The sequence below is a fragment of the Triplophysa rosa genome, linkage group LG2 (genome assembly GCF_024868665.1).
Source record: "Triplophysa rosa linkage group LG2, Trosa_1v2, whole genome shotgun sequence".
In the NCBI taxonomy this organism is placed as follows: Eukaryota; Metazoa; Chordata; class Actinopteri; order Cypriniformes; family Nemacheilidae; genus Triplophysa; species Triplophysa rosa.
The window spans coordinates 10,244,227-10,271,467 of record NC_079891.1 but is presented as its reverse complement, the minus strand read 5'-3'; the positions used below and the strand labels follow the sequence as shown (position 1 = coordinate 10,271,467).

The window sequence follows — 27,241 nt, the reverse complement described above, 5'->3', positions numbered from 1 at the left end:
CATATTTGATGTATTGCCGGTCTTGGTCGTGATAGTCTTGTTGCAAGTATTACATCGTGTGCTGTTGAGATCGATCCTGGTGAAATGTAGCCATACTTTTGACCTTTCCAACATCTTGAAAATGTATCCGAGTTGGGAATCTTAAACACACACACTACAGCTCCGCGAAATCTGCGATAAGTGTGACTATGAGTCATGTTTTTGGGGGCGTAACTGGCGTAAACTAACGTACTGTTTTTCCACTGCATGCCTTTGGCTCACCGGCGTTGCCGCGTTGACGAGATTAACCCCTTAGGTATCGAAATTGGGTATCGAACGACAAGACATTTTATGATACTCGAACCAATTTGGTCGATGCCTAAAAAATATCGAACTCGATACCCAGCCCTAGTCCTGTGCATTGTGCACCTTACTGCTGATTGGCTACAAGGTTGTTTTGGTACTCGGCCCGACTCAGTTGTCTAAAGCGTAATTCGGAAATCTGTTACCCCGCCTTTAATATCTTTACATATTTGACTTCCTAAATATATGACACTCTCTTTAATAAGAATATTACAAATGAAGGATATAGTACATTTTTAAATAGAAAGTAACTCAAATTTATTAATATTGAGCATAAGACCAGAAGCATTCGAAAAGGACATAAGGGCATTTAAAGCAATTGGAATTTGGGAAGCATCTTTTAAAAACAATGCTGTATCATCTGCCACCTGACTAATTTGAATTTTTGTATCACCATTGGAAATCGCGACTTTGTCTATGTAAATTTAGAAATTGCGTTGCAATTAAAAAAGGTATGGGGAAATGGGACAGCCCTGTTTAATGCCACGCTTTAATGCAAATCTAGGAGAAGACCCACCTCTAAGTTGGATGGAGCTAATATCATAACAGAAGAGCATTTTGATCTACAGAAAAAAATCTCCAAAACCAATCCTGTGTAGGACCTGAAACATATTAACTAATTTTCTAAACAGTCAAATGCTTTATAATAATCAAGAAAGAGGATAAAGCTATCAGTGGAAATACAATCAGAATAGTCTAATATATACAAGACCAAATGTATATTATTAGAAATATGTCTCTGATCCTGATTGGCACTCATCTATTATGTTATTTAAAATACACTGACCAAAATTATAAACGCAACACTTTTGTTTTGCCCCCATTTTTCATGAGCTGAACTCAAAGATCGAAGACTTTTTCTGTGTACACAAAAGGGCTATTTCTCTCAAATATTGTTCACAAATCTGTGTTAGTGAGCACTTCTCCTTTGCCGAGATAATCTATCCACCTCACAGGTGTGGCATATCAAGATGCTGATTAGACAGCATGATTATTGCATAGGTGCCTTAGGCTAGCCACAATAAAAGGCCACGCTAAAATGTGCAGTTTTAATGTATTGGGGGGTCCGAAAACCAGTCAGTATCTGGTGTGACCACCATTTGCCTCACGCAGTGCAACACATCTCCTTCGCATAGAGTTGATCAGGTTGTTGATTGTGGCCTGTGGAATGTTGGTCCACTCCTCTTTAATGGCTGTGAAAAGTTGCTGGATATTGGCAGGAACTGGAACACGCTGTCGTATATGCCGATCCAGAGCGTCCCAAACATGCTCAATGGGTGACATGTCCGGTGAGTATGCTGGCCATGCAAGAACTGGGATGTTTTCAGCTTCCAGGAATTGTGTACAGATCCTTGCAACATGGGGCCGTGCATTGTCATGCTGCAACATGAGGTGATGGTCGTGGATGAATGGCTCAACAATGGGCCTCAGGATCTCGTCACGTTATCTCCGTGCATTCAAAATGCCATCAATAAAATGCACCTGTGTTCGTTGTCCATAACATACGCCTGCCCATACCATAACCCCACCGCCACCATGGGCCACTCGATCCACAACGTTGACATCAGCAAGCCGCTCACCCACACGACACCATACACGCTGTCTGCCATCTGCCCTGTACAGTGAAAACCGGGATTCATCCGTGAAGAGAACACCTCTCCAAGCTGCCACTCAAGTCGGTTACGATGACAAACTGCAGTCAGGTCGAGACGCCGATGAGAACGACGAGCATGCAGATGAACTTCCCTGATACCCTGATGGTGTGGTTACACGTGGTCTGCGGTTGTGAGGCTGGTTGGATGTACTGCCAAATTCTCTGCAACGCCTTTGGAGATGGCTTATGGTAGAGAAATGAACATTCAATTCACAGGCAACAGCTCTGGTGGACATTCCTGCAGTCAGCATGCCAATTGCACGCTCCCACATCTGTGGCATTGAGCTGTGTGATAAAACTGCACATTTTAGAGTGGGCTTTTATGGTGGCCAGCCTAAGGCACACCTGTGCAATAATCAAGCTGTCTAATCAGCATCTTGATATGCCACACCTGTGAGGTGGATGGATTATCTCGGCAAAGGAGAAGTGCTCACTAACACAGATTTAGACAGATTTGTGAACAATATTTGAGAGAAATAGGCCTTTTGTATACATAGAAAAAGTCTTAGATCTTTGAGTTTAACTCATGAAAAATGGGGGCAAAAACAAATGTGTTGCGTTAATAATTTTAGTCAGTGGAAATTGTAACTTATTTGCTAATGCTAAGGCAGTAATTTTATAATCATTGTTCATTAAAGAGATAGGGTGCCAGTTATCTATTAAGAGGAGATCATTATTAGGGTTCGGAATTAACGTTATTAGCCCCAGACATAAAGAAGGCGAAAGCATTGTTTTTTCCACACTTTCAGTGACCACTTTATGCAAGAAAGGTGCCAATCTTTGATAAAAAAATTATAAAGTTATGCAGATGGACCATCGCTACCTGGGGATTTATTATTTTTAAGACTATTTATTGAATTTGTAATTTCTGAAAGACTAATGGCCCCTCAACCTTCTAATGTTAATTCTGACTATTTAAAATCTTTTATGCAAATATTGTGATCTGTGCATCAGACAGATCACAATCATCTTTGTTAATTTGTTTTATATGTGATAAGGAATCATAGAAATTAGTGGCAGATTGCCAAATTTAGAAGAAAATAAATCCTAATAAAATTTTGTACAAAAGCCTGCTATTGTTTTAAAGTCATCAGTAATATTCCTATCGATTAATAGTTTCTGAATGGAATTTTTAATATGCTGTTTTTCCAACCTGAAAAAAATAGGCAGAGTTCTGTTCGCCTGCTTCCATCCATTTCCTACGAGATCTAATGAAAGCACGTTCAGCTTTTTTTTATATATGTCCTCTAAGAGATGCCTCTGTTCAAATAGCAAAATTCTTTCCAACTCTGTAAGTTCCTCCACATCTTTATGTGATAAAGCAATTATTCTAGCCATAATTTTATCCTCATCTTGTTCTCTTGTTTTCACTAACATACTACAGTACTTTCAACTATATTTCCCAATTTCCTTTTTAAACTGTTCCCAATGATTGCCAAACCAATGAATTGAGTTCATAAATATTAGCAATAATACAATTCAAATTTGCAAACTGAAGGACAATTATAATGTAGTGACTATGTATGTCACAATCGGTAGATACAATCTTTCCGTTAAAACGATTTTTAAAAATACAAACCCCTGCAAAATGTTCATTCTCATGAGACATCCACATTTCTAACCCCCATTGTGCCCTCCACAAATTAACATCTTGTATAGTTGAGTGAGATTCTGTAGAAAACAAAAATCAGAATTAAAATGTTTAAGATATAAGAAAATAGCTTTAAGTTTAATGATGTTTCATAACCCTCTGCAGTTCAATATATTCCATAACCAAATTCACATTTGCCTTTGGATGTATATACAGCACCAACACAAATATTTGAGGGAACTCTCTGGGCAAGTAGTGTGGGCGAAGAGAGACCGTAAGCATCTCAATGTCATTAGTACAAACTTGGTCTCTCATAACAACCGTCTTGCACAAGCGCTCATTCACATATAGACATACTCTGCCGCCTCGTGTCTTGCCTGTTGTCCCAGGGTCACGATCCTTTCTAAATGGACCCCTAAAACCCCTCAATGAGCAGCTCTTGGTCAGAGCCCAATTTCATTAACCAAGTCTCCATAATTGCAAGCAAGCAACTGTCTCTGAATTCGTGTTGGAAACGCACATGTGCATAAAGTTCCTCTATCTTATTGCATAGGGACGGAGCATTTCCTAAAATGTTAGAAGGAAGCGGTGTACAAGACAATGGTCTCATTCTTTCGCGTACCCCACCTCTTTTTCCTCGCTTCCTCGATCGTTGTCCAGTCCCACTAAAGCGGGCTTTAAAATTTGCTCCATCCGCAAAATCACTCAAGTCCGGATGAAGAAAGTCAGCAGATGGATTCGTCGGCGAGAGATTTTCCAACGCCCGCAGGAGTTCTCTGTCATATTGAATCCTGTTCAAGTGCATGCCGTCCTGACGAGCGTTTAAAACATCCGATAGCCAGAATAAAATAATCGTAAACAAAATAGTCCAACTCCCCTCCATCGTGCTTTCAATCAAACAACGAAAAAAGACAACTTAAACATAAACAACTCAGACATAAAACTTAAAACGCCAACATACAATACGCCGATTGACTCCAGCTGCCGGTCGCTGCACGTGCATGCACCCTTAACGCTTGGTAGAAAATTGTATACTCTGCTATACAGTATATTGTATACTATAGGTAATTTCTTGAGTGTCCTGTGACACCGTGTCTCGATGCAACAAAGACAATAAAACATATTATAAGTAAGGCATTTGTTGCATCCAGCGAGGACATTTGAATATAATATGAATATATTGTCTTTCCTTGTGTTGTGTCACGCCGCAAGGGAGAACAGTCAGAGGATACTATATAAACATAAAACCATTTCTGCATGTGTGATTGTAGGCACAACAAAAAACTCATGTTTGAATAGTCAGTAACAAATTCTTTAATAAATAATGAAAACACTTAAAAGTTGTGAGTCAGAAGTGGCAGACCGTCCTTGCAAAGTTGATTTGCCCCACTTTTTAGAAACGGCCTTTGTGCACAACCAGGTGTTAATGCACTGCACACACTCAAATTTGGTGGTTATACTGTTTAGGAACAGGAAATGTAACCACTTATTTCTAATTTTGTCCTCTTTTGAAACACCCAACAAAGTAGTTTATGCTTTTGCAATGAATTGCACAGCATCTCCACGACATGGCGGCAGCAGCAACAACAGTACAGCGAGAATTAAGGGTATACATTTGGGCGGTGTTATGCAAAGCTTCCCACACACTGACGTACATTTGTGGGGGTGTGTTTAAATTAGGCGTTTTAGGCAGGTCTGGATGAGCCTTAGCTTTTAAGTAGAACATATCTTTTGGTTTGAGACTTTAATTTTTGAAATTTTATGCGTCTAATATATGCACAAACAACTTGTAACGTGAAAACACAAAATCACATCTTATGACCCATTTAACTCTCTGTAACTATTCTGCCATTTTTGGTTTTTAAAAGGCTTGCAGCAGCTATTCATATGCTGTTGCTAGAAAATAAAAGCTGTTGTCCTGAGCCAAAATAATGTTAAAGAGTAACTATTACAATGTCCTTAAAATTACGTTTCATGCAGTGTTTAATGTTGCTGTGTGTGAATGTAAGCAGTCTGCCAAGTTGTAAAGCCGAAAGTGAACTAATTACAAAGTTATTGGCTTGAGAAAAAAAGGAGTCAACTCTGAATCACGTGAACGAGTCGTTCTAATTTCAGTTCCAGGTCGGATTTGCGTCACTCTGTGTAATGCCTGCCTACGTTCCATTTGCGACACTGTATGCGGTAGACCTGACCTGGGCATATTACTCCCCACATCCGGCCCGCTGGTTCTCCCTGACCGGGCCGCATGAGGTCACTGATTAATTAGAAGTTAAACGCAAATAGGTGTAACAAGTGCACTCAATACAATAGGCAGTTGCATTTTTAACCCTTTAACGTGTACAATCACAATGGTATCAGTCTAGGGTGCATCCCTGGAGCGTACGATCACGATGACACTTAGAACATCACTTGATCAACTGTTAAATTCAAATCTGCTTTCACACTTTAGCTGGCTCTGAGCCAGAGACGGAGGAGCTCCGCACTTGCCACAGATTACAACTATACAGTGTTTTCAAGCACAATCGATTGTTTATTTTAGCTTTCAGACATTTACATTCACAAATGTTAATTGCAAAACAATACATTTATAGTTCATAAAATATACATGATGTTTATGGAAGCGGCAATAATCATCCTTACATGTTATTTGACAAAGTGTTTAATTCATGTCAGAAACGCATTGTATAGGTAACTATAAGGTTCACTGTATTCTTCTCCTAGTTCATTGCCAACTTACTTTCATGTCTGTTGGGATAGTGATGCATTTAACATGTTGTAAATCCGACAGCTCCGATTATCTGAATTGCAGTGTAATCTAACGTGGCGTCACCCATCACATGTTATCAAAGATCATTATAAAAGGTGTTTAGACGACCAAATACGTTTACTTAAATAACTTATATTTGAGAATTGGAATATTATATATCTCATAATACACTTGAAATTAGTGAATATTTTGTATAAAAAAGAATAAGCAACACATCACTCATACTGTACAGAGCTGTTGTTGCGGTGTGTCACGTGACAAGCATGACAAGTCTACATGGAAATAACGACTGCCCTAACGGGATAGTTCACCCAAAAAAATAAATAAATCCCGTCATCATTTACTTACTCAAGTTGCTCCAAAATTATATACAGGTGCTGGTCATATAATTAGAATATCATCAAAAAGTTGATTTATTTCACTAATTCCATTCAAAAAGTGAAACTTGTATATTATATTCATTCATTACACACAGACTGATATATTTCAAATGTTTATTTCTTTTAATTTGATGATTATAACTGACAACTAATGAAAATGCCAAATTCAGTATCTCAGAAAATTTGAATATTACTTAAGACCAATACAAAGAAAGGATTTTTAGAAATCTTGGCCAACTGAAAAGTATGAACATGAAAAGTATGAACATGTACAGCACTCAATACTTAGTTGAGGCTCCTTTTGCCTGAATTACTGCAGCAATGCGGCGTGGCATGGAGTCGATCAGTCTGTGGCACTGCTCAGTTGTTATGAGAGCCCAGGTTGCTCTGATAGTGGCCTTCAGCTCTTCTGCATTGTTGGGTCTGGCATATCACATCTTCCTCTTCACAATACCCCATAGATTTTCTATGGGGTTAAGGTCAGGCGAGTTTGCTGGCCAATTAAGAACAGGGATACCATGGTCCTTAAACCAGGTACTGGTAGCTTTGGCACTGTGTGCAGGTGCCAAGTCCTGTTGGAAAATGAAATCTGCATCTCCATAAAGTTGGTCAGCAGCAATCTTATTGGCTAAGATGCTGGCAAAACGCTTAGAGTCTGTTCTGGCTACTATTATTTCCACAGACCAAGCAGGGTTTATAAAGGATAGACACTCCTTTCACAACGTCAGACGGCTGTTTGATATAATATACTCACCCTCGTCCTCGGATTCTCCAGAATTAGTCATCTCAATGGATGCTGAGAAGGCATTCGACCGTGTCGAATGGCCCTATTTGTTCCACGCACTAAGTCGCTTTGGATTTGGCAACACATTTATTTATTGGATAAAGCTCTTATATACATCCCCCCTAGCCTGTGTTCGCACAAACAATGATTACTCAGATTATTTCCCCCTCAATCGTGGGACTCGGCAGGGCTGTCCACTTTCCCCGCTATTGTTCGCCATCGACATTGAACCTCTGGCGGTGGCCCTCAGGTCTATTCGGTTCCAGGGCATCTGGAGGGGAGGTGCTGAGCACAAACTTTCACTGTACGCGGATGACCTCTTACTGTTCATCTCTGACCCAGACAGATCGGTCCCCCTTGTGCTGGCCATGCTGAAGGAATTTGGGCAAATTTCTGGTTACAAACTAAATCTTCAGAAAAGTGAGCTCATGCCCATCAATCAGACTTTCAGACTTGCCATTTAAGACGTCTTTAAGTCATTTCAAATATTTAGGCATCTGTGTAACCAGAAATTACTTTGATTTGTTCAAATGTAATTTCTCCCCTCTGCTTGCTCGACTGACTTCTCCCCTCTGCTTGCTCAACTGACTCAGGACTGCCATACCTTTATCTCTCGCTGGCAGGATAAACTGTATTAAAATGAATGCGCTTCCCAAATGCCTCTATCTCTTTCATTCTATACCCCTCTTTATTCCAAAACATTTTTTCCACTCACTCGACAGCTTGATCTCTCAGTTCATATGGAACAAAAAACCTCCCAGAATTCGGAAAGACACTCTACAAAAACCCAAAGAAATGGGTGGACTAGCACTACCAAACTTTTTATGTTATTACTGGGCCGTTAATATTCGATCTATACTACACTGGTATCACATTAACAATCAGCCTCCACCATGGCTGCAGATTGAGGTTGCCTCATGTGGCTCCTCCTCTCTAATGTCCCTTTTGTGCCTCCCCCTGACATTATCACCATTATCTTATTCCAGTAATATTATTGTAAAAAACTGTCTCAAGATCTGGACTCAATTGAAACGCCATTTGGGGTTACAGTCAATTTCTCTTTTATCCCCTGTGCATTCTAACCCTCTGTTTACTCCCTCTATCAATGATCGGGCTTTCGCAGCCTGGGAGGATCGTGGGATTGTATCTGTCAAACATATTTACATTGAGGGAATATTTGCATCCTTTGACCAACTAGTGGGTGTATTCAAATTGCAGAAATCCCACTTCTTCAGGTATTTACAAGTCAGAGACTTTGCTCGCAATCGCTTCCCCGGCTTCCCTGCTATTCCTCCTTCTACTCTGATTGACACTATTTTAAATATTAACCCCTACCTTAAAGGTACCATCTCAGAGCTATACCACACTCTCCTTACACACCAATCCTCATCCTCTGATAAACTGCGCACTATTTGGTCCGAGGACCTTAATATAGAGATAGAGCCTGAGGTCTGGCAGTGCGCTCTGAAGTGGGTCCATGCATCATCTCTTTGCAAAGTAATTCATAGAGTCCACTGGTCTAAAAGCAAACTAGCTCGCATTTATCCGAGCACCGATCCAAATTGCGATAAGTGTCACTTAGGGCCAGCTAACCTTAGTTAAATGTTTTGGACCTGCCTCACTCTCTCTCGGTTCTGGAATTCTATATTTGACTCCCTCTCGGCCATCACATCTACCAAAGTCCTCCAATCACCCTTAGTAGGCCTGTTCAGTGTCCTGCCCGCCACCATCACACTGCCATCCTACTTCACTGAACTGGTGGCTTTTCTCACATTATTAGCGAGGCGTGTCATTCTGATGCACTGGAAGAGCTCATCTCCCACACCCATTGGATAAGGGATGCCTTATCCTTTATGAAATTAGAGAAAATCAAACACTCCCTCCGTGGCTCCAATGAAAAATTTGTGAAGATTTGGCAACCCTTTCAAGAGCATGTCCGGTCCCTCCGGCTGGATGCTCCCCCCACTGGCTAAACAGCCCCCTGAATTGCACCTCCTTGTGGCTCCTGGCTGGCTCACGTTCTCTCCCTGTTCTAGCAGCACACAGTATGTCTCGTTTGTTAGTGTCTTCTAAGTGTCTTGCGTTCTGTTTTGCGTTCTTTTTTTTCCCCCATTGGTATAATGTGTTTCCAGGTTTGTGATTCTGTGTCGGTATTGACAAACTTTATCCTCTTGTCCTAAGTAACACCACTTTCTGTTATTAGTGCTTACCTCACCTCATTCACTGGTCTGTTGTATATTACCCACTCAGATGTATATAAGGGTCTGTGTCTGTTCTTTTTGTTGAAAACTCAATAAATAAATCATATATAAAAAAACATGCCAGTTTCTCATGTGGCCCCTTGGGAAAATATAAATGCCCACCCCTGCGGTACACCAATCACAGCAGACTAGACCATCTGACCAATCAGATGAGAGTAGGCTGACAGAAAGGAGGGGATTAGACAGATGAATCGCCGAATGAATAATTTGAGAGTCAGTCAAGCAGTAAGGTAATAATAACTGCCTATTATTACAAAATGACAGTGTTTTTACACCTTTTATGTACGTAAACTTGTTGTTGGACACTCCATACTCAACTCAACTTTATTTATATAGCGCTTTTTACTATTTTCATTGTTACAAAGCAGCTGTACATAAGACATATTGACTATAAGCAAAACAATTAAAATTGTACCTGCAAAAACAAGAAAAATTAGAAAACACAGAATACAGACATACCCACATACAAAACACTCCACGCACACAATATGCACACGTACTAACACACATAGACATAGACACACACACACACACACGGACGTGCACGCACACACACACGCACACAGACAAGTACGCACACACACACACACGCTCAGTGAGCACACATTTAAGATAAAGGAGAGAGAAGCACAGGTCAAATATAACAGACTATAAATTCCTATATGCAATATTAATTAAGTAAAACTTTAAAATTCTAAAGCAGCCCCCCCGGCCAGGCAAATAGTGCAAAAACAGTATGCAAACGGTGGCAAGGAACCCAAAACTCTAATCGAGAAAAAAAACCTCAGGAGAACCCAGGCCCAACCAGGGGATTCCAGTTCCCCTCTGGCAAAAGCTGCTGCCTCTACACAAGCTCCAGAGAGCTTGCACAACAAGGCTAAATAAAATAAATAAACTTACTAATAAGATAAATTATAGTTTAAGATTATCATTAATAATATAATAGCATTTGAAATTTTGTGGTGAAGACGTGTCAGGTGACCGCGTCCTTCTTTATCCAGCTCTATCATCTCAGCTCTTGTCAGGTCGCCGTTTCCCATTCTCTGCTCTACCATCAGGTCAGGCCATGAACTGCATCCTGCTCGCTGTGGTAACCTTGGAACAATGAGACAAGACTGGCTGAGAGTAGAGTACTGTTCAGCACTCTTTGATGCAACAAGTACATCAGTTGTGTTTTTGGTTCCGGTTGATCTAACTAATGCAGCCTAAGCCCTCAGAGGATTTATATTATGGAAGAGTAGTGTATGCAAGATTAAAAAGATGCGTCTTTAGTCTAGATTTAAACTGACAGAGACTATTCCAAAGTTTAAGCGCTAGTTAGGAAAAGGATCTACCACCTGCACTTGATTTTGAAATTCTAGGTATTACCAACTGACAGGACGCCTGAGAGCGTAATGCACGTGAAGGACTGTAATACAAAAGGAGTTCATTCAAGTATTGAGGAGCTAAACCATGTAGGGTTTTATAGGTAATAAGCAAGATTTTAAAGTTAACGCGATGCTTTATAGGTAGCCAGTGCAAGGTTGACAGAACCGGGCTAATATATTCATACTTTTTTGTACGTGTAAGAACTCGAGCTGCCGCGTTTTGGACCAGTTGGAGTTTTTGTAATAAGCCTGCAGGGCAACCACCTAACAGTGCATTACAGTAGTCTAGTCTTGATGTCATGAATGCATGAATTAACTTCTCTGCATCTGACATTGACAGCATATGACGTAGTTTAGATATATTCTTAAGATGGAAAAACGCAATTTTACAGGTGTTGGCGACGTGGCTCTCAAATGACAGATTACTATCGAATAGAACGCCAAGATTCTTTGCTGACGACGAGGGTTTTATGGAACATCCGTCAATAGTTAAACAGTATTCTTGGTTGTTACTTATAGCAGTTTTCGGTCCAATAAGTAACACTTCCGTTTTGTCCGAGTTCAGTAATAAAAAGTTGTTACTCATCCAGTTTTTTATATCGACTATGCATTCCATTATTCGATGGAACTGCTGTGTTTCATGAGGCTTCGAGGAAATATAAAGTTGAGTATCATCAGCATAACAGTGAAAGCTAACTCCGTGTCGCTTTATTATATCTCCTAGAGGTAGCATGTATAATGCGAAGAGCAGAGGCCCTAAGACTGAGCCCTGTGGTACACCGTACTGGACTTGCGATTTGCGTGACACCTCATTGTTTATTGCTACAAATTGAAAACGGTCGGATAAATAAGATTTAAACCATTTCAAAGCTATTCCCTTAATGCCGACATAATTTTCGAATCTATGTAGGAGTGTGCTGTGGTCAATGGTATCGAATGCAGCACTAAGGTCTAGCAGCACCAATAACGAGATACAACCTCGGTCAGAAGCCAATAGCAGATCATTTGTAACTCTGATCAAAGCAGTCTCTGTACTGTGACATGCTCTAAATCCAGACTGGAATTCTTCATTGATGTCATTCCTTTGGAGGAAGAAGCATAATTGAGTTGAAAAACCATTAACCAAAGTAGAACCTTAAAAATCACAAAATATTTACTCTTTAAAACAAGGTCCATTACATGCCATGGCCATATAATGTCAGTAATAATTTTCGATAATACTTTACATTTCATGGTCATTTAAATGTATCAATGATTGTAGAAGCTACACTCATGGTATCTAATATTTAATGTTGGGAAGGTTACCTAGGTAACTAAAGTAATGTAACTAATTTTGAAAACTTTACTTTTCAGGTGTTTTGGGAGTGCTTTGAAACTAATGCCAGAGGTTCCTAGTCTGTGGTGTGACCTTGGCCTTAATTACTACCACCAATCCAGACTATTCAACTCTCTTTCTGATGAGGACTCACAGCCCCTGCTGCAGAAGGCCTTGCAGGTACATAACATGACCCTGAAATTATTAGCCCTTCATTTAACAGAAACGCTAATCTTATGGCATCAGATTTATATAACCAGGACTTGAGTTACCAAATTTATTGCCTCAAGGCCTTAATTTTAATTATTTGAAATTCTTTTTGTATGAATTCACCGTCCTAAAAATTTGGGTTCTGAAATTCAGATTTTAATTATTCAAGTTCACGCTTTCAGGTCGTAAAATTCAGGAATCGATATTCAGGACACCTCGACAATTCGACACAGGACAATTCGACTTGAGAATTTCATTTGGCTATAACCTATAACATACTTTGATGTCATTGGTATATACAGTAGAATGCTGTGTAAAGGATTACAAATAAAGTATATTAATTATCATCTTATCTTTACTAGAATATGCAGTTTTTTGTGGTAGGCCGCATGAAAACATTAAAACGTACAATATATATTTCACACCTAGTGGAGTAATAAACAATAATAATAACAGGAAACGTGTAAACGGGCTCTGGACTGGCGACCGTCTTGCGAGCGGGCTCTGGGCTGGCGGCCGTCTTGCGAGCGGGCTCTGGGCTGGCGGCCGTCTTGCGAGCGGGCTCTGGGCTGGCGGCCGTCTTGCGAGCGGGCTCTGGACTGGCGGCCGTCTTGCGAGCGGGCTCTGGACTGGCGGCCGTCTTGCGAGCGGGCTCTGGACTGGCGGCCGTCTTGCGAGCGGGCTCTGGGCTGGGGGGTCACCTTGATGATCGGGCCATCACCATCAGCGTGGGAACTGCAGGCTGCCGTGCTGGGCCTGGCTCCATGGCCTGCCCTCCCCCAAAAAATATTTAATGGAGGCGTTGTCCTCCACCTCGCCCACGGTGAAAGGGCTCAATGCCAGGGCCAACTCTACAAAGTCCATAAATCTCCCCTGAGGATCATACTGAGAAAGTTGTGATCTGAGTGGTTCATTTAGACTGGTGCGATAAAACACAATCAAAGACTTATCTGAGTAGTGGGTATCTGGAACAAGATCTAAAAAGTCCTGAGTGTGATCCTCAAGGGAGCGGGAGCCCTGGCGGAGCATGAGAAGGCACATTGCAGGGTGCCATCCCACTGCTGGATCCATGTTTTGGTCAGTCGTTATGTAACAATGAGGCAGGCAAGGCAGTGGATTTATTTAAAACAAAACAAAAAATGAAACCAGGTAATCCAAGAACAAGGGGCAACATAAGACAATTTAACAAAATAACAAAAGAAACAAGGGGCACAAGTAATCCAAAACATAAATGAACCAAAGCACAGAAACAACGACTGAAAAATGACAAGTGAAACACAAGGGCTTATATAGACAGAACCAAACAGGGTAACAAGACACACGTGGGAGCAAATCAATAGGGAACCAATGAACAAAAGAACTACAACGGACTACACAGGAAACAGGAAGTGACAAAATAACCTAAACTTAAAGTCCACATCAGACAGGGGAAAACAGACCGTATCGTGACACCTGAGTTCTATACTCTTTGTCGACTCAGTTATAGTCAAATTAAATTCTCAAGTCGAATTTGGTGTCCTGAATATTGAGACCAGAGTTTTACGACCTGAAAGCGTGAACTTGAATAATAAAAACCTGAATTTCACAACCCAAATTTTTAGTGAATTCATACAAAAAAAATTAAAGGCCAGTAAAATTTGAGGTAATACATTTGGTAGCTTTTTTAAATTCAAGTCCTGGTGATATAAGTCTGACGCCATACAATCTGCTGCTTTTGTTTGGCAGTGTCTGAAAAAGGCGGTCATGTTGGATAGTGCTGATTACATATACTGGAATGCTCTTGGAGTGGTTGCCATGGCAAAAGGTAAATACACAAATAATCTGTGCATTCCATTTGTTCTGTATTCATTTTTTTATTTTTTGCATTGTCCATAAAAAGATGAACTGGAAGACATTTAGTAGTCTTAAAATTAAACACTTGAAGGATTAGAAAAAAAAATATGTCATTCCAACAAAAAATGCTTTTAATTTACTTGCCATCATTCCATTCCAGATGTAGGTGACATTGTTTCTTTATTAGGATAGTGAAAAATATTTTCATCTGAAACTATGAGTTTAGGCTCCAATTATTGAAATGCCTCTTACAAACACTAGTAAAGCGAACATATTGATTAACCTTAGTGAAATTAATTTACATCACTGAAAAGCCTCTTTCAACTAGCAGTGAACATTAGATGCATTTTTATAAGAAAATATGAGTGGTGTTTACCGTGGCAAAACTCGGATGCTAACAGAAGCTTACATGTTATTTCACAAAAGAATAAAGACATATGGTTCACACTAAAGAATAATAATAGAATTTCTAAAAATAGCCCGGGAGGTTGCGCTAGACTTTTTTTAAGGCTTGTAAAAAATCCGTCATAATCTATTATTACCTGACACTGTGGTGCAAGGTGGCGTTACGTGCTAATTAGCATGTTTGTGACGTCATCACGTTGTACTCGAGTTTACTCTCTGAACTAACTGTACTTTATTACAACTAAATGCCCATTAAAGCCGTTGTTGTTTATGTTCATTTATATATTTAATGTTTCTGTTGTCAGATATAAAATTATAATCACAGACAAATGTTTATGTTCATATGTCCAGTCAGTAACAATGACAGGTGCTTGTAAATGGTGTTTTGTACTCACTCACTCATTTACATTTACATTTACGCATTTGGCAGAAGCTTTTATCCAAAGCGACTTACATTGCATTACACTATACATTTGTACCTAAGTGCAATCCCTAGGATCGAACCCATGACCTTGGCGTTGCTAGCGCCATGCTCTAACCACTGAGCCACAGGAAAACCTCACAAGTAAGCTGCGGTTTCGTCATGAATGTGCTGCTTCTGCCGCTCACTGAACAGAGAAGATGCACAGAGAGACATTTTTCCACTCACTAAAGGCTGTAGAGTATTTAGCAGAAGCCAAATGGTCGGAGTCATTGAAAGAAGAGCCATCAACCCCCTTCTTGATACCATCATCAAAAGAGCAAACCATAAAAAGCATGTCCACGTTTAGATTTGCAGTGAAAATAGCGGCCCCTGCTGTTCAAAAAATGTATTGCGATTCAGTTCACACCTCAACCTTTTTGAATCGTCACTCGTTATAACCGATTTTCAACCGGCTCACGGTGAATCGTTACATCCCTACTCAGCAATGGAACCGAAAGGAACTGAACTTAGCTTGCAGACTACAAGGTGAACAGACAGGAGAATGCAACAGAATCTCTCCTGTCCAGCCCCCCAGCTAAAAGCCCAAAGCTGCGACAAGGGGGGGGTTCCACACCTTACTAGCCAGAAAACACAGAGGGGTGGGGCAGGAACAATTCAAAAGAACCTGCAGACACACACCCTATTTGTCCCCACAGACCCCAGCAAGCTGGCCAGAAACATGACAGCTGTCACCACTAGATGATGTCACCCTGAAAACTGCAGGAGACCACAACAAACTCCTACCTGCAAAACATTGACTCTCAGGCAGGAACACTGCCCAGTGTGACCACACAAGACAGATCACCTGCTTAGGGTCACCTCCAACCTAGAAGACCACAGCATCCTATGCCAGCAGTTAGAAACTGTCAAAGCGGATTACAGCAGCTACAACACCTCTGCTACAGCCAGCATCCGAGCCTACATGAGAGGATGGAACAGGCCGAAAGGGAAAAAGACTTCAACGCAAAACTCTCCCGCCTCAGAAATCCGCATCACACTGTGAGTCATCACCTAAGCGCTACGGCCTTCTTCCGCCAAGATCACCTGATATCTGCGGAACTCAGCCCATAAGACCTACAGAGAACATAGCGCTGCCTCCATAAAAACTGTTTAAATCTTAACTATCTCTGCACATCACAAAGAACTGACTCTGGAGGGTGCACCACAGCAGCAGATCTTCAGCAGAGACTCAGCAGATGGTACAGCCTGCCGGGAACAGCCAAGCACCAGACAGGATGCCCTGAGACAACATGGAGCTGACCACTTTTGTCAGACACGAAAGACGGCGCCCCGTGGAAACCCAGCTGGCAACCTAGGAGCCACTGACCTGTTCCGGCCCAAAAGTCATCAAGGAATTCATCTCAACACCATGGACGACACCTGTCCAGAGAGCAAAACCATGCAAATACGTCTGAGCCAGCAGAGATCCTGAGAACATCAAAGGAGCTGATTCCAAAAGAAACCTCAACAGGAGGATGTAAAGATCCAAATCAGACTCTTTTCAACCACGAGTGGCATAAGAAACGAATAACCCTCATGAATGCCCTCCTACTGAGAGAACGTCCAGATCTCTGCAACCTGCTTGTCGACCACAGAGACGGTCATCCTAACACAAGATGAGCATGGCACCCAGAACGCATCTCAGCAGACGGCTGACTACCCAGAACAAGCCGAGACACACACACGCGGCCATCAACTGAGGTATGACAAGAAGTTCCCACACACCTGACCAGAAGCTCCACAAGCATGTAGACCCCATGTACATATCACGGATGGACACACGCCCTCTCTTCACCAGCGAAGACCTGCTGAATTGTTTTGAGCCTCTAAGAGACTTTAACCATTACAAAAGAATTGGGCTCAAGGATGGGAACGTCCGCTTCCCAGCCAGCCAACTCGTCTGAAATGCATTGCCAGGTCACAAAATTTAGGCATGATATCTCAGCCGGTCAAGAGAACTCATTCTCAAGGTCCAACCAGCCGACGACCCAATGTTTCCTGCCCTTACATGCCAAAGGCACATCACCAAGTGACCTGATGATAGCAAGCACCATAAAGGAACTAGGGGTAGATATCTCAGACATCAGTTTTGCACTGTTCGCATGCTCTCCACGACAACACCAGCATCAGACATTTCCTCTTCTGTCAAGTGCGCGCAGTTTCCATTGGACTCATGTCTGTCAACCACATCCATGGCCCAGGACACCCGTGCTTTGAACTTGAAATGGAATGACCAATGCTGAACCGGCTACTTACTGGTTCTCGCAAATCTCACAGCCCCATGGGGGGCTCTGTCAAGGGTGAGAACTTTCTACTAAACTAGAACAGCCCAGAGCTTTGCACTCTGGTGAATAAATGAGACTGTAGCACCTGCATTCACCAAAAGGGGTCACTGTTCAGCTCAACACATAGTGTGACCAAGCCTTCAACCACACATATTCAATAGAATACGTGGCGCATGGCCCACTCTGGAAGCCACACCCCTTTTTACGGAATACGTCATCTTTTGCAGCGTGCATACTGTACAAAGGAGTACATTTACCAAAGATTTTGAACAATGTCTTTGTGAAGAGAATGACAGCGGGTTACCACTCCAAGGAGATGGACCACGCCTTGCACCTGCCATCAACGGCCAGTGCTAGAGCTGCTCTTCACAAAAGACAATGATGCAGAACTAATGTCAACTATGTGGCCCCACTCACAGAACCACATGACATTACATCCCAAGCTAGCTGCATCCTGGGCTACACAGAACACCACCTACAAGGTTCGTGAACTGTTAAAAGAACTGCCCACTCATGTAAATGCCAAATGGCACCTGCGCTTCACCACATGCCTGATCTACCCTTGCTGAATGGAGTTCCATCTGAAAGCTGGACTTGCCAAACACTGCCTTAACACTGGTCTACACTGACAACGTGACCAGAACGAAAGGGGGGTTAGCTAGACAACGCCACTCCCCATGACACAGCACTACAGGCATTTGCATGGAAGCCAATCATGCCATCCCACCTGCTGTTTCATCCAGGACTGCTGCTGTGCATCTCTGTGGAGACAGGAAACACCCGAAGCAACCTGTTGCAAGAACCAGCAAACAGGTGCAGGGCTGCTCTCCCTTGATGTCCAAGCAGGGTGGAAAAGATGAAAAGGTACCCAAGTTGAGACAATGCCCGACCACTTGGGAACATTCTCTGCCTGTATGGCGAGACGCTGGGGACCAATAGGAACCGCCAGTCCATCCCGCCATCGTGATCCAACTATACATCATCAGCTGAAGTTTACACTCGAACTTCAGCTCCCGAAAAGGGGGAATATGTAGAGTATTTAGCATAAGCCAAATGGTCGGAGTCATTGAAAGAAGAGCCATCAACCCCCTTCTTGATACCATCATCAAAAGACCAGAGTCAAAACCTAGCTCCAGGGGTCTGAGTTTGGGTTTTGACCTCTCACCGAGAGATTTGATAACCTTTTGTTTCTCTGTTGGATATTTCACGACCCCTAAGCTTCAAAGCAGAGGGGAGAAGTCTCTCTGTCTCATGTGAAACTTAACACATGAGGCTAACCAGAGAAACTTCTCTGACAAATAGGAACTTGTGATTCAATTGTCCTTTTCTATAAATATATCTAAATATCTAGGTTATATGTTGTCGCTCTTGCCATTTTTAAATAATCTGTAATTGTTAAATAGGCAAGTTAATTCAGGCTTTGTTCGTATTCGTACCGCCGAATGAATCATGTCTTGATGCACTTCAAACCTTAGCATATTTGATATATAAATGTTTGTCTTTACAATTCCTCCTTGTTTATATACATTGTGTGACCATAGAACACTTTCTTTTCATTATGTTATAATTGGGAATGATATTTTGTAAAGTTGCCAGGAGGTCATAAAGATGCAAATTAGCTGTTGAGTGGACAAAGAACCTCTTCCCTGCTCTACTCTGATTGGTCGATTCAAACTCAGGTGGGCCTGCCTTCTCGTGAGTTTAAATATCGAGCCTGCTCTGAAAACCTCTTCTCTTCCGGCTTCGTCTGTTCCTTCTCACTCCTTCTCCCTCCGTGCTACCAAGCGTATTTGTGTTTAAATGTTTTGTTCGTTTTATGCGATCGTCAGTGTTTTGTTATGTAGAGTAGAGTTTAATAAACGACCATATATATTCATTTGTGATGGGTTTTCTGTATTCACGCTCACAAACTTGGTCACTTCTACTGTGTTTCGATTCACTACCTTTGCTCTAAATCCTGTTTGGTAAAGTCACGTTACTTATGGCCATGAGATAATGTAAAGTATATAATATCATTGAGGCATTCGCTGGACGAATGCATACAAGTATTGTTATGCTTTATATTACTAATCAGAGACCGTAAAATATGTATATTTGATCACTAAACTAATTCCTTGACTGAAATTGATGTTTTAAATAACTAATTTCATGGATATGATCTTGAAAGATCTGGTGGAGAACCATATTTCGTGAGCTTTGCTCATCAATATAATAACGTTAGCTAAAACCGCTACAAAGTTAATGTATCCAAAAAGACGCTAATAGTTCTTTAGAAGGAAATACTCTGTAAATACCACAACACTGCCTGCCTGTGTGTGTCATGCCAGAAGGATGGGAGTCAAAATCACAAAAATATCCTTTATTTATAACAGAGAGCTTGACGTAACAAAGAAGTAATCACAAACGGAACAGCAGTAGGACACAGGGGCACGAGCGCTCGGCCGGGGAATGCGAGAGAGAAAATAGGTTAATCCGATTGAACAACCCCGGAGGGGAAAAGAGAAAATCCATTAGAACTACCCCGGAGGGGAAAAAATGGTAAGTCCACTAGAACAACCCCAGAGGGGAAAAAATGGTAAATCCACTAGAACAACCCCGGACGGGCAAGACAAGACAAGACTGGACTAGAAAAACGCGAGACTGATCGTCGGAAGGTTAGAAGTCTAACGGACTGACGAGAAACATAGGAATACTGAAAGTATAAGAAGGGAGAGAGAGGAGATAGCGAGAGTGGAAACCGGTGTGGGGTGATTAGCGGGAATAGAAACAGGAGTGCGGTGATGAGTGGATGGGGGGCGGAGCACCCTAAAGTAAAGACCGAGCACATGTAGAGCTGTCAAACGGGCTCCTCCATGTGCTTGGTGAGAAGAAACATAAACAAGACACATGAACCAACAGGTGCTCAGACCCGGGACCTGACATGTGTGTGTATGCGTGCACGCGACGTGGGGCTCTGAGTGACAGATGCATCTGCACCGCTAGTCTCTGCTGACTGCGCTCATGTTTTCAAAAAAGGACCAGGCTTTTGTAAGGAAAGCTAATGAATGGGAAAAACGCATCCTTTCGCGCTTGTGTTCAGGGCAGTGGTAGTAGCCTACGATCACGTTCTATTGAAAGGAAATGACAAAACGGGGAATTACAAATTGCCCTTATTGTTTTCCGTCAAAATGACGGATGGCCTTCAGATTTTTCTGTCACTGATTAAAAAAAACTGTTAACGCGACCTCTGAATTTCACATCCCCCTGATTAGCAATACTGTATGATGTGAACAATCAATGACAGTTTTTATTTTTTTGCCATTTGGGGGTTGTAAGGGTGTTGTCCCCTCACAGAGGGTCGCAAACAGCTCGGATTCAAAATTCCTCCCTTGGTCACTGTGACTACTTGTCATTTCAGCCTGTCGATCCAACTGTTTCTGCACGCATTTCAGCATGCCTGAGTGACATTTCGCTCTGGATGAAGGACCATCACCTGCAGCTGAACCTTGCAAAAACAGAACTGCTTGTAATCCCTGCTGACCCAAAGATTCATCACAACCTCTCCATTCAACTAGGCTCATCAACCATCACAAACCTGGGAGCGGTAATCGATGATCAGCTAAACTTCACAAATCATGTTGCCAGCACCACCCGGTAGATTCATACTCTACAACATTAGGAAAATTTGATCTTTTCTGTCCAAGCATGCTACTCAAATTCTAGTCCAGGCTCTTGTCCTTTCCAGATTGGACTATTGCAATGCGCTACTGGCTGGACTCCCAGCTTTCACAACCAAACCTCTATAGGTGATCCAGAATGCAGCGGCAAGAGTGGTCTTCAATAAACTGAAGAGAGCACACAACACTCCTCTCTTTATTATTTTTTAATTTTGTGAGAGATGTGGTTGACCGGGCTGAGTAGGAAGAATATTCCACCAAGAAGGAGTTATGAAGGAGAATGAACCCTTTTGAGAGGGCAATACAAGACGCCGCTCATTTGTTGAACGCAGGGTTCTTGATGGGGTGTAGGAGGGTGTGAAAGTATGCCGGTGCAGATCCAGTTATAGTCCTGTAGGCAAGGATTAGTGACTTGAACCTAATACGGGCTTCAACCAGTGGAGAGAGATGAACATTGGCTCCCTATAGTCCCTCGCATCAAATTCAAAGCTCTGCCCTTGGCTTGAAAGACCACCACTGGTTCGACACCCCCATATATTCACACACTAATACAGACTCATCTACCCGCGGCTACAAGATCAGCAGATTCTGTGGCCATCTTTAAGAATCGGCTGAAAAGACATCTCTTCCGTCAACACCTGACTGATTAGTACTGACTTCTATTTCTTTTCTGCTTTTTCTATCCTTCAAAAAACCTTAGCTTTGTATTCTGTGATTGGTTTTATGAGACCCGTTTTACTGCACTTATGCTTTTTTTTGTCCTTATGTTGTTCCAATTGCTACTATTGTTTACCTCATTTGTAAGTAGCTTTGGATAAAAGCGTCTGCTAAATGTAAGGCGAACTCGCCAAAGGGTCATGTAGCTGTATCTGAGCAGTCTCGTTTACCATTAGCCGCGAACTAACAACACAACAGCGCGCAGGGTTTTTCCTGCATAGAGAAATTGGAGGTGGCCGCCTCCATCAAATGTCATGCTGCCTCAGGCCCTCGCCAAAATTATGTTGTGAATCTTCACAAGAAATGCTGCGTGCATTTATCAGACTGTCATTTGTAACTGCAGTTGAGACATTACGCCACAGCGGAGGCGCTGTTTTGTTATCAGCACACTGAGGCGCTAAAAAGAGTTAAAGAACAAGAGCCTGCCTGTGTTTCACAGCTGTTTGTTTTACATCTATGTACGTTTAATTTCTTGAAATTTCTTAAATTAACATGACGCACATCATTGTAATGTCTTTAGCTGTGCAGTTGGATCATTGAATCAGCGTATACTGTACACAGCGAGTTCGACAGTATGAACGCACATTGCGTTCAGAACGACTCGCACACGAATGACTCATTTGAACCAATTCATTTAAACTATTGAACTTTTCAGTCACTAGCGAATATAAGAGATCATTGAATCATTTAAAATGAACCACAGAGAATGCAAGATGGGAATGAGCTTTGCTCATTTAGTAAGACTGGTTAATTCAGTTGGCTATTGTGGGCTGAAAAGTTAGTTGAAAATGATAAAAAAGCTTTATTTGATAAAAAAAACATTTCTGTTTGGTTGAATAATAGTAATGTTTTATATAACTTAATAATTGTCATTTTTATCTAATTTTATTAGAACTTTTAATATGTCAAACTTGAAGTCACTTTGGTTAAGCCACTTAAAGGTACGGTAGGCCTACGTGTGTGTGTACAAGATCAGGATGGCACCACCTCCGCCTCATTTTGAGCCAGGAAAAACCCTGAGCGCGTGTCCTGAAACAGACAGAGGAAGAACACGCATATTTACATTTAGTCATTTAGCAGACGCTCTTATCCAAAGCGACTTACAAATGAGGTAATAAATGGAAGCAATTGGAACAACATAAGGACAACAAAAAGCATACATGCAATAAAACTGGTCTCACAAAGCCTGCCACAGTATACAGAGCTAAGTTTTTTATTTTATTATATAGGAAGAGTAGAAAAGAGATAGAAGTCAGAACTGATCGGTCAGGTGCTGACGGACGAGATGTGTTTTCAGCTGATTCTTAAAGATGGCCACAGAATCTGCTGATCTTGTAGCAGCAGGTAGATCATTCCACAAGTGTGGAACCGATCCAGAGAAGGTACGTGAGAGAGATTTTTTTTTACCTTTTTGGGATGGCACCACAAGATGTAAGGGAGTGCCGAACCTGTGGTGGTCTTTTTAGGCCAGGAGCAGAGTCATGAATTTGATGCGAGCGACTGTTGGGAGCCGATGTAACTTAATGAAGAGAGGAGTTCTTTCTTTCTTTGAACACACAGATATGCGTAACAACTCCCCAAAACATCCGTGGAAAAGGTACATTTGAAAATATTTACACTGTGTAAAACCCATAACTGTGAAAAACCCCTGGGTTTTTTTCAGTTTTCCGTGTATAATATAAAAAACTGTAATTTTAAGGAATTTTCCAGTTTTTTTCCAGAATTTTTTTGTTACAGGTTATTTTGGAAAATACGGTCAAAAACCGCGAAGTTACAGGAAAAGACCTCAAATTTGCAAGATAAATAGGGAAAACTTGTAATTGTACAAAAAAATACGGTTTATGTCTGGCACCCCAGCTGTCAGAAAATTTTATTTTTTTACTGGATTTTTTTTACACTTTTTTGTACTATACAGATAAGGTCCACTGTCCTCAAGAAAATACATGCAGCTCATTAGCTCCAGGCTACAGAAGCGCTTTAAATCCATTTAAATCCGTTTGACAAAAAGCTTCTTCTTGTGTTCTTAGTTGTAGTTTTCCCAATTTTAAGTCTTTTTTGTTCAAACAAGCCACTTTTGAGCGAAAACAGTGTTGGCCTGTATTTTGCTCTGAGCCTGTGTGCGCATTGCCATATAGCAGCCTCTGATTCGCCTTTTTGGTCACATGATGTGACTGCATAAAGGTCAGAGGGTAAGCTTCTGTTTTAATATATTATGTGGATGGGCAGAGATCTAGATATTTTACAGATTTTTTACTATCCAAGCTTTTGTCACAATTTTTTTTAATGACACGGGGAAAACAAGGAAGACAAGGAAATATATATTAACATTTAAAACCACGAAAGAGGTAGGGATTAACTAATTTTGTAGAAAATAACCTAACAAAAAAATATTATGTGGCATCACAGTGTGATGAAGTTATTAGATTAGATATTTGATGGATGTGTTGTTTGTTTACAAATATAAATTTCATAGGTCCTAATTCCTTCAACTTGCTTTTCGACTGTGGTACGATATCAATTATTCTGTATAATAAGAGCTTTCATTTGATATAGAACTTGAACGTTGGATATATTTGAGCGTTATGAAAAATATTTATATTAATAAACAGGGGTGCACATACGTTTTTCTATCTGGTTCTCAAGAGAGCACCTGGAGATTCGGTTTGGTGCTCACATTGCACATAGTGTGACAAATTATATTTACCTATTAAAAATAAAAGTAAAAAAGTAGTTACTTTTTAATGAACAATAAACAAAATAATAAAGTGGGATAATACTATATTTATATTACACTTAAAATACAATGGTAATGTATATCTTGTTTTTCTTTTTACATTAGTAAATATTAGGGATGTAACGGTATCAACATTTCACGATACGATAGTACCTCGATATGAAGACTACGATACGATATTTATTGAATTTCGTGCAGGGAAAAAACAAAACAAATGAAGACTTGGAAAAATGTGGCATAAGTGTTTATTAAACTATGACAAAGATCACATTTATTATTTTTAGATTAGGTAATTTTAAAGTGCAAAGAACAGTAATATATTAGCATAAAAATTAATAGCATAAAAATTGAGAACATGAAACATGATAAAATTAAAATGAAAAAAGTTTGAGTTGTTTGTCAACTTTTAACAACTCACAACCAGTCAGGTACTCGCCTCATTCACTGCTTCACTCACTGCTATTTATTTTTCTCCTCTTATCATCATGAAACTTTTCGGGGTGATGTAACAAATGGCTCTTCATATTAGTCGTATTCCCCGAATTGTACTTCACCGCAGTCTGGCAGTGTCTGCATATTGTTTTTTGTCTGTCAGTCACCTTTTCTCGTTTCTTGTTACGGGAAAACCGAAATGCTTCCACACATGCGATTTATAATTCGCTTTAGCTTCAACTAGAGGTGGGCGGAATGGCCAAAAATCTATTTCAAGGAATGAGTAATTTTATTTCACGGTAACAATATATTTCATGAAACAATCTCCCATTATAATTCTATATTTTATACCTCATTTTTCTTAGATTGATTTAACTAATTTATTTATTACAGTTCATTTAAATGCTCACCATAGTTAAAATGTAGGTAAGTTATGAAAATGTACTAAAGATATCAAATTAAGTTCTGATAATCAGATGTATTATTTATTCATATTTATCTTCTGGCTATATCATATGTATACAGTAGGAAGATAGACAACATATATAGCAGTAAAGTATGAATATGCACAAACAATGAGAGTACAGTATATGACTAAACTGGTGTTCATGGGGTCTGTACTGTAGGTCTTTATCGCTCTTCACTCTCTATTAGATGAGCACTTTTAGTGCGCTGCGACTCTCTGTCTTTAGGTTTGTTTATTCTCGGGCTTGTTTTTGCACTGCGAGTCTCTGGTGACTCCTCACGCGTCTCCCAAAACTGGAGGTAGAAGCGTGTCACATCAAAGCGCTCGTGCACGCGCTCGCGAGCATCATCGCGCATTTCAACGCAAGTTTCACCTTGGCTCGCCTGAAGTTTAACTTTATAAAACTATTAACAGGTTTTCAAAACAACCTGACTTCTGAAATACGTGTTGAGATTGAGCTTTTTTAAATGCTGGCGCAGATCCCTTCACGTGCACTGCTGGTGAGAGAGAACGCGCCGGACTGGAGCGGATCACTAAACTACAGACTGAAAGAAGGTCAAAAGAATGTTTGATACGTTCATTTGTTACGGGTGGATTAATTCATTAGTTTTTTTCAGAATAGCGCCTAATTTGCAGCGCGCCGAGTTAACCACGCCTACTTATTTACATTCCGCGGAATAGAAAAATCTCTTGCGGTTGACATTTTATTCCGCGGTAACGGAATATTCCGTCATTCCGCCCAGCCCTAGCTTCAACAATTTGTAAATCCGTTTCTATGCCACTAGCGGCATCCGCCACTTTCGCTCAACTTGATCTGTAGCGGGCGGCAGCAGAGCGCAGAGGATGATGGGCACGCATGGGTTGATGGGAATTGTAGTTCCCGCTTCCCTCAACTCGCTCCATTCGGCTGAAAAAACTACACTCTACCTGGAAGATCTATCGTCATGCGACCACGATAGTATAAAAAAAAAATGCTATCGCGATACTTCGATATTTACAATACCGTTACATCCCTAGTAAATATTAATTTTCAACACCAATTTTGAAACCTAAAACGACAACCTTTTTGGTTTTTGGCAGGTTGCTGGGAAGTGCACTTGCGAACGTACATGGAGACTTGCGGTGCGGAGCTAGGATCGAGTATAGCATAGAGAAACACAAGCTGCGTGCAAGTGTCAAGTTTAAACAGCTTGTCCTTTTAGAAAGTTTAAGAGAAGCGGTGTTTTGGTAGACGCGCAGCGCAGTGCAGTTCCAGACATTCACAGAGGCAGCGCGTGCCGCGTGCTTCTCTAGTAACGAAAGCAGAACCAACAAAGGCGGAGCTACCAATACTCTGTTTTTCATCATTTACACCCAGGTCCCGTTTATCACCGGGAACAAACGAGATATCAGTAGATTTGGCAGCATTCAGTACAAACGGAAATCTTATCCAGTATTACATTTAGTCGGTCTAAAACAGTGATTGTGCATCAAAAGGTTTCAACCATGTCATTACGCAAATGAACTTATTTACAGAGCTCATTTTTAATTTTGGTCACGCACCTGCGCACCACTTATGTGCATCCCTGTTAATAAACAT

The 27,241-nt window shown here is 41.0% G+C and overlaps 1 protein-coding gene across 8 annotated transcripts in view; it reads left to right on the top strand.

The window, feature by feature from the left end:
- The window catches only part of skic3 (SKI3 subunit of superkiller complex), a 164,243-nt gene that overhangs the window by 79,533 nt on the left and 57,469 nt on the right, over positions 1-27,241 (top strand). For all 8 annotated transcript variants that reach the window (XM_057358598.1, XM_057358590.1, XM_057358625.1 and 5 more), the window contains 2 exons: positions 12,500-12,641; positions 14,397-14,475. In XM_057358598.1, coding sequence (XP_057214581.1) covers positions 12,500-12,641; positions 14,397-14,475 — 221 coding nt within the window. The remainder of the gene's footprint in view (positions 1-12,499; positions 12,642-14,396; positions 14,476-27,241) is intronic.